The sequence below is a fragment of the Melopsittacus undulatus genome, chromosome 2 (genome assembly GCF_012275295.1).
Source record: "Melopsittacus undulatus isolate bMelUnd1 chromosome 2, bMelUnd1.mat.Z, whole genome shotgun sequence".
NCBI classification, from domain to species: domain Eukaryota; kingdom Metazoa; phylum Chordata; class Aves; order Psittaciformes; family Psittaculidae; genus Melopsittacus; species Melopsittacus undulatus.
Window position 1 is genome coordinate 24,570,282 of NC_047528.1, and position 7,453 is coordinate 24,577,734.

General features: G+C 37.2%; 1 protein-coding gene across 10 annotated transcripts in view; it reads right to left on the bottom strand.

Moving 5' to 3' along the window:
* The window catches only part of POSTN (periostin), a 36,703-nt gene extending 29,648 nt beyond the window's left edge, over window positions 1-7,055 (bottom strand). For all 10 annotated transcript variants that reach the window (XM_031047739.2, XM_031047735.2, XM_031047738.2 and 7 more), the window contains exons 1-2: window positions 6,897-7,055; window positions 5,304-5,402 (exon numbers count right to left, since the gene is read on the bottom strand). In XM_031047739.2, the coding sequence (XP_030903599.1) occupies window positions 5,304-5,402; window positions 6,897-7,018 (221 nt within the window). In that variant the 5' untranslated portion in view covers window positions 7,019-7,055. The remainder of the gene's footprint in view (window positions 1-5,303; window positions 5,403-6,896) is intronic.
* Between the last annotated feature and the right edge of the window lie 398 nt (window positions 7,056-7,453).

The following is a 7,453-nucleotide window of genomic DNA, read 5'->3' on the forward strand; positions in this document are numbered from 1 at the left end:
GTGTGACCTGCTTTGTCATGAGAAAATAATTTTTCCTTCCATGGAGCAGAAAAATCTCTCCCCATCACCCCATCAGCAGCTATGAAAGACTGGATTTTGCAGGTTTAATTAGCTTTTGAAAAAGGAAAGCGGAAACAGGGTTATCAGCATAGAATAAGACATGGCAAGTTTAGTCTGTTTACCGTACCCAACAATGACACAATTAATGAAAGGCAGAAAATTGGCTTAAGAACATAGTTGAGAAAGAAAATGTTTTTTTCAGCCAAGCATTACAAGATCAGTGCCTTTTTTACCATGTAACTTTTTATATACAGCCCAGGATTTCTTCTCAGCCATTAAAGGTTACTGTAAGCTTCTACTTACAGTATTGCTGTTCTCTTACAGTTAACTACAATTAGAATGCCATACATCAGCTGTGCTCAAAATGTAATGAGGAAGATGTAATGAGAAAAAAAGAGTTTTGTATGGAGAATATCATAATGAGGTTAAAATCAGATAAAACTCAGTACAAGATGCAGTTCCTCAGTACCACAGTACTCAGGTGAAGTATGATCACCCACCATAAGTTATACTCATTCCTATCTCCCTACTAGTTCAATATAAGATGGTGCCCAAACAAAGAAAACAGTTACTCAGATAACAAACAATGCTACATTCTTGAGGCTTTGGAGGCTTTGGTTTGTTTTATTTTTTTTGGGTGGTGGGCTTGGTTGTTTGTTTGTTGGGTTTTTTTTTCAATGCAAATTTGTTCTGATCTCATCCAAATGAGTGTATTGCAAAGGAAAAAGGGGAAGAGAAACACTATCTTAAGTCCTTGTTATTCTTGGCTATAAGAGACAGTTTTTAGTTTATTCACATCAGCTCTGTGACTCATCTGTTTCTACTCCTTGCTGGCATGGAGAAAAAACACTGCAGAGGAACAGTGGAAAGACTTTTGGCCCAATAGACTCATAGTTTAGCATCCCACCTGGATCTAATCTACAGCACTGGGTAGGAAGTGTAAATAATAAAAGCATTTTTAAATTAACATTTTATAGATCACATATACAAGTTAAGGAAGAGTTTGTAACATGTAGATATTAACATGAGAAGAGCCATTGCACGTTGCATTAGCATTCTTATTATAGTAACCTCTTTAGTCATGTCTGCATTTCTGTTTTGGATACAGAGAGTATAAAACTTCCATTGACAGCTAAGACTAAGTTATAACAGAAGCTCTACTTCAGTCACAACAAAAACCTCAAGAGTTCTACAACTGAACTTAAAATCATAGACTCCTAGAATGGTTAGGGTTGAAGGGGACCTTAAAGATCATCTAGTTCCAACACCCTGCCATGAGCAAAGACACCCTCCACTAGGCCAGGTTGCTCAAAGCCCCATCCAACTTGGTCTTAAATATTTTCAGGGATGGGACATCCACAATTTCTCTGGACAACCCGTGCCAGTGTCTCACCACCCTCATAGTAAAGAATTTCTTCCTAATGTCTAACCTGAATCTCTCCTCTGTCAGCTTAAAGCCATTCCTCTTTGTCTTGTCACTACACGTCCTTGTAAAAAGTCCCACTCTAGAATTCTTGGATGCCCCCTTTAAATATTGGAAGCTACTTTAAGGTCTTCCAAGAGCCTTCTCTTCTCCAGGCTGAACAAGCCCAACTCGCTCAGCCTGTCTTCATAGGAAACTGCTCCAGTTCTCTGATTATTTTCAAGGCCCTCCTTTGGATTCGCTTCACCAGGTCTCCATCCCTCTTGAGTTACTGTCATACACACTGTTTTCTCCCTCTAGCCTTGCTCTGTGCATGCTTGCACGAGTGTAGTTTTGCATAGACTCTTCATGCCCAAATCTACCCAGTCCCACCACTTGGTCTTCCTCTGGTAGGCCATAGCAGGATTCTTGCTTAGGTCCTTACATAGGTTCTGTAATATTATTTACAGTTTACATTCCTCTAACTGCTAGTCAGTGAAGAGAACAAAGTCAGCATCTGGCTTTAGTTCAATGAATTCAAACTGTTTTTCCCGACACATGAAGGTATATATCACTTCATAACTCATTTTACTTCGGGAGTTCAGCAAAGTAATGAATTCCTTGTCAAATTTCTGCTGAGACCACATTTTCTCTCATGGGAAGCCTTGACATCTATCTAGGAATAAAACCACAGGAACAGGTTGTTTCCAATATTGACTGAGAATATCCAAGTTCCAGTTTAAGTCATTTTCAGGAAATACCCTTCTTCCCAATGCGTCTGCAGTGGAATAATATGTAGTGCCAAAGATGTCAGTGGTATGGCAGACCTCACTCAAAAGGTGAAGTATTTTGCATGACTTGCAGCATGTCCTTTGAAGGAAAAGGCAAGTATTATAATGCAAAATGGAGGAGAGGAAAATTTTTGATAAATACTATTAACCTGTGGGTCCTGACAAAATTGAATGTAGAGGTGGGCAAACGAACCCACAGAGTCTATTTTGAATGGAAACTGATTATTATTGCCATTATCAAATGCATATAAATCTGCAATTTTTCTGAAAATTTACTTTTAACCTGTCTGGATTTGCTTGTAATATCAAGGCCAAAATCAAAATGGGAGAGACTAGTTAGAATTCCAGATATTCAATTATGTACCAGAAAAACTTCTGGGCATTTAGAATAATCAGACTGCTTGTCGTGTAGGAAGTTCATTATGATTTGCTCTACATGTACTGTAACTTACTGCTGTTACTGTCTTCCACCTCTTTAAGTAAGTAATTAGTAACCAATAAAGTTTACAATAGCAAAAACCTTAGGGCAACAGCTTGGCCCATGAATGCCAAGTCTTTTCCTCGGCTTTGATGGTGCCATGGTATCATTTTCATGTCTAGACTTACTTTAGAGTTAAAACTTCAAAGCCATGTCAGTGTTTGAAAAGCAAAACTGTGTATTGAAATCAGTGTCTCACTGTATTGGAAGTACAGTTCTGTTCCATTAACTTCTGGTATGCTGTCAGAGCACTGAAAACTCTCAGAAAGAAAATGGAAGAAAACTTCCTACTGCATTTTCCCTCATTTGGTTCCTTCCCTTTCCAGACTGGAAAGGATCCTTTCCAACACTGGGTTATGACATGTTTCAGGAAACTAAAAAAATGCAAAGCCTCTGGTATCCAACAGAAACCACAATTCAAGCCCATTTGTGGTCCTTGCCTGACTACTATCTGACTTACATGTCTGATTTTACAGTTTGCAATGATTAAAGTCAGATTTTAATTTGATTTAATCTGATTTACAGATTACAGTGCAAAAATCAATAGTGGAGGGATTTTTCTCACATAAAAAATCATTTGTGAGTCTTAATCAGTTTTACATTATTAAGTACAGGGATCATACTCAAGAAGAACTATGAATATAATTGTTTTTCAGCCAGCAAAGCTGAACCAGCCAAAAAAAAAAAAAAAGTAAACCATAAAGTTGGCTTTGGAAAAAAAAAAAAAAGGAAAAAAAAGGAAAATGATACTTTTTTCTTTTTAATGAGTGTCACATATGTAAATGCACTGGGAAGCATGAGAGACTGTAGCCATATCAGCACTGCTAGTGATTCATGCACACTCCACATAATCTTTTGTGCCGCCCCATTCAATAGCACAAGCCCAGATTGTGTCTGGGTCTAATTCTTTGTCAACATAGAATTCTTTGACTTTCTGTAAAGAACTATTCAATGAATTTCATATAAGTTTTGAAAGTCTTGTGGTTGCATTTCTTGTTTAAAAAACTTTCTGTTTGTAAGAAGCTCACTTGGATTCAATGTGAACTATGTGTAGTTTTTTAAATCCAAATATAACTATTTCCTCCCTAACCCTAAATTTATATACTTTTTTATAATTTAGAAACACTTTTAAAAACTTTAAGAATGGACTCAAAAATGTGGATCCTATTTACTCATGACTTTGACAATCAGGAGAACAAAAATATGACAAGCTAATTGCAAATTATCAGTTACTTCTTGATCATGCTCTCCTTTCTGTTGATCCAAAATCCTTCTCAAGACAATATAAGAGCTTGTTTACGATAGGAGTTGTCCTTGACTGGCTTATGTTGCTGACACTGGGTATTTCTCTTCCATACTAACCACTCTTAAGGAAGCCTTTGGCACAGAAACAAAATTTCTAGTCCCCATTATCTTATCATCTAAAAGAGTAGCTAATGTTCATTAGGAAAGTTTTAAATATAAATCTTACTTTAAATGGAGGGAAGTTCCTCATACATACAATTTGCACCACATATCAATATAACTTATCTCTATCTCTTAAGCATACAATCTCTCAGTTGCTATTCAAATTGTGTACTTAAATTTTACTTGTGAATTTGGAAGAGTTTTATAGGCTTTCACTAAGAGACTTTTAATACTCTAAGACAGTTGCAATTGAAGCCTTGATCCCCTGTTCACTTAAGCCTTTCTGAAAAAGTTACCCCAGACCTATTTGGACCCTGTAAGAGAATAATGGAAAAATGAAAATTACTTCCTGTGAGAACTGTTGAGAAATGTATCCAAGTAATTGCATAACCTCAACAGAAAATGTGGTACACAAGAAAAACATTTGTTTAGTGTATTGGATAAACAATGTCAGCCTCTGTTAAATTACTTAAATTCTAAGCAAGACAAGTGAAGCAGACCAAGTTCAGGACTAGGGGGGTTTGCATGTGTTCGCACTCTGAAGCTGCTCTATGCCTGACAAAGTTGTAGTGACTTTGACATTTTATCACAGAGAAGGCAACAACTTGCATTCTGCGAAGGCATGATAATTGCAATACACGTACAGATTCCAAAAGAATATCAGACTCACACAGATTTAATCTGTATCCACAACCATATTTTGATTTTGTTTTTTTCTTTGTAGAGAGAGGTGGTCTGAGCACACGGCTCTGCTAGGTAGTGCCAAGGTCTTTTCACAACTGGCCTATTAGGTCTCTCTGTGGTTTTGGGTAAGTCACTTAACTGCATATCTCTTTGTGTTTAAAACAGAGCTATGAATACTTAACTCAGAATTAGTAGCTGAGCCTAATTCTCTGAAGCCTTTTAAACTGAAAAAATACTATATACTATGCTGTCATGTCCAGACTTTCCAATCCTTTTGTGATATTTTGGCAGTAATTATTGGATCAGTTATCCAGGTGGTTTTAGAAGCAGCTAAAGAGAAGCTTTAACCCAGCAAAATTATGAAATGAATTCTTACTGTGTCTGCATGAAACAGCTTGTCTCTGAGAATATGAGAGTTTCCTTATCATACATGATACTATTTCAGTGAATGGGGAATAGTTTTGAAACACAGCATACTTACGCTTTCTTTCCACAGATGGCTCCCTGGTACCAGTTTCTGCAAGTGCTGAAGTATTTCTTTTTTGTTCCCATAACTTGCTGAAGGGCACAGACATTGGGGCTATGGGTGGGAGTGAGAAACATTTTAAAAAGAAGTTTCTGTACATCTTTGGAAAAGTTCTATGTAATGTGCCTTGAATACTGTTTCTGTTGAGCAAGAATAAAAAATTAACATTCAGTTCCCAGGGCAGGTGTGTTTTCAAGCAAATACGGTGCAAGCTCCTGGGACTCCAGCTGGGTTTCTTTGGAAAGACCACCCTCCCAGCAGGGAGAGAATATTCCCCTCCATTCTGGTTTGACCCTCTGTCTCTGATGGGCAGTGATCACCAGCTGTGCCTAGTCAAGTCTTAATGTGCCTTACATTACTCCCTTTCCCCTGCAAAGTGAATTACCACCCACCAGGGATGGAGTTGTGAATACCATCAAGCTCTTTTTATTAAAGTTTTGTGTTGTACACATCTGTGCAGCTGAAGGTCATGGGGAGATGGGAAAGAAAAGTGCATTGTTCTTTATGTAGAAGGAAACCCTGTCTTCTGTAAATCAATCAGCTATTTTGACTACCAACCACTTGGAGTAGCGCAGGCACCTAAGTAAACATTCTGGGAATTACTGGGGACCAAAGGGTAAATTGGCATGTAAATAAAAGGAGTCACAGATTTCAAATGAGGAATACTTGTTCCTTAGCATGGTAGTGTACAGAAAAGGAATTTCTTAAGGGCAAATTCCATGGACCAGAGGCACTTTGCCACTAATAGAAAAAAGTAAACTTAAAAGTTAGAACATATATTTTTACATCAGTATGAAGTCAGTGAATTTTTTTTTTATTTAAAAAGCTCAGTGTGTGCGAGTTTAGCAGGCTGAGGAAATGTAAGAAAGGAAGATAGGATGGCAAAAAATCTTATTCACAGCATGCTTGTTACTCAAGAAGACTGCAGGAAAATATCTTTAGACACATTTGTCTCCCTGACACAAGCTGTTAAAATTATTTCAATGTTTCTGAGCAGTCTGACTTAGGAGCATTGTCCTTTGCACACCCTGCTGAACAGCTTGCTGCACTGCTCTAGCAGGAGCAGAAGTTTTACAAAGGACTCCCAGTATATATTCTCATGTTAGAAAGCATTTATAAATAGAGTTCATGTTTTCCGTTAGAATGGAATAAAAAGAGCAAATACTAGTTATTTACAATAACTAGGCGTTAACTCTATTCAAACTTTTGAAAATATATATTAAACATATCTGGCATCCCATTACATTAATTGTGAACTGTAATTAATTTCAGTGATTCTAAAATGCATGTATTTTATTCATTAAGAAGTATTGATTTTAGATTTTTTCCATATTTTATGAAGTTTGACAATATTCTGTCTCCTTTTGAAGCTCCCCAGAAAGCTTTTTATTGAAGAACAATTCCTGTAAAAATTAACTGAGAAAGAATGTTCTACTTAATAGTAAAAATTTATAGTGAAAAATTACATTTAATACAATATGAGAAGGGAGGGGAGAATGAATGTTAACAAGTTCCCTTTTAAAATCAAAATAATATCCAGTTACTTACCCTTGGTCGCGTGCCCTTATTCGGCTATGAGTTAAAATCTTGTCATAGTGAGCAGAAGCAGCTGCTTGTTCAAAAGCAGACAACAAAAAAGTGGAAAAGGTGAATAACAAAAAGATCTTCATCTCTATTCCTCTGTTGCTTCTGGCAAGTCTGGAAGAGAGAACTGGCAAAGGATCTGGAGAGCTGACAACTTATATACATGTTGGAAGGTGGTGGGAGGGATCCACAGGATAACCTGAAACTTCGTACCACCCCCCTCAGAACAGCAGCTTTTGCTGCCAGATTCAGTAACCTCAATTAGTACCATACATTAATTATATAAAACATTTTTTTAATCCCTAGTTGACTAATTTCTTCCTTATTACAGACAGCTTAGCATTTTATTGTGCTGACACAACAGCAGAGAAAGTTTGAGAAGTTTAGACTTTGACTTATGGTTTTGTATTTATAGCACTGAAGCATCCAGAGGTCCCGTCACGTGTGGTTTTGCTCAAACCCAGAGGAAGATGCTGTCTCTTCCCATAAGAACTGCACTCCTTTTCTTTCTGTGTCCTCAC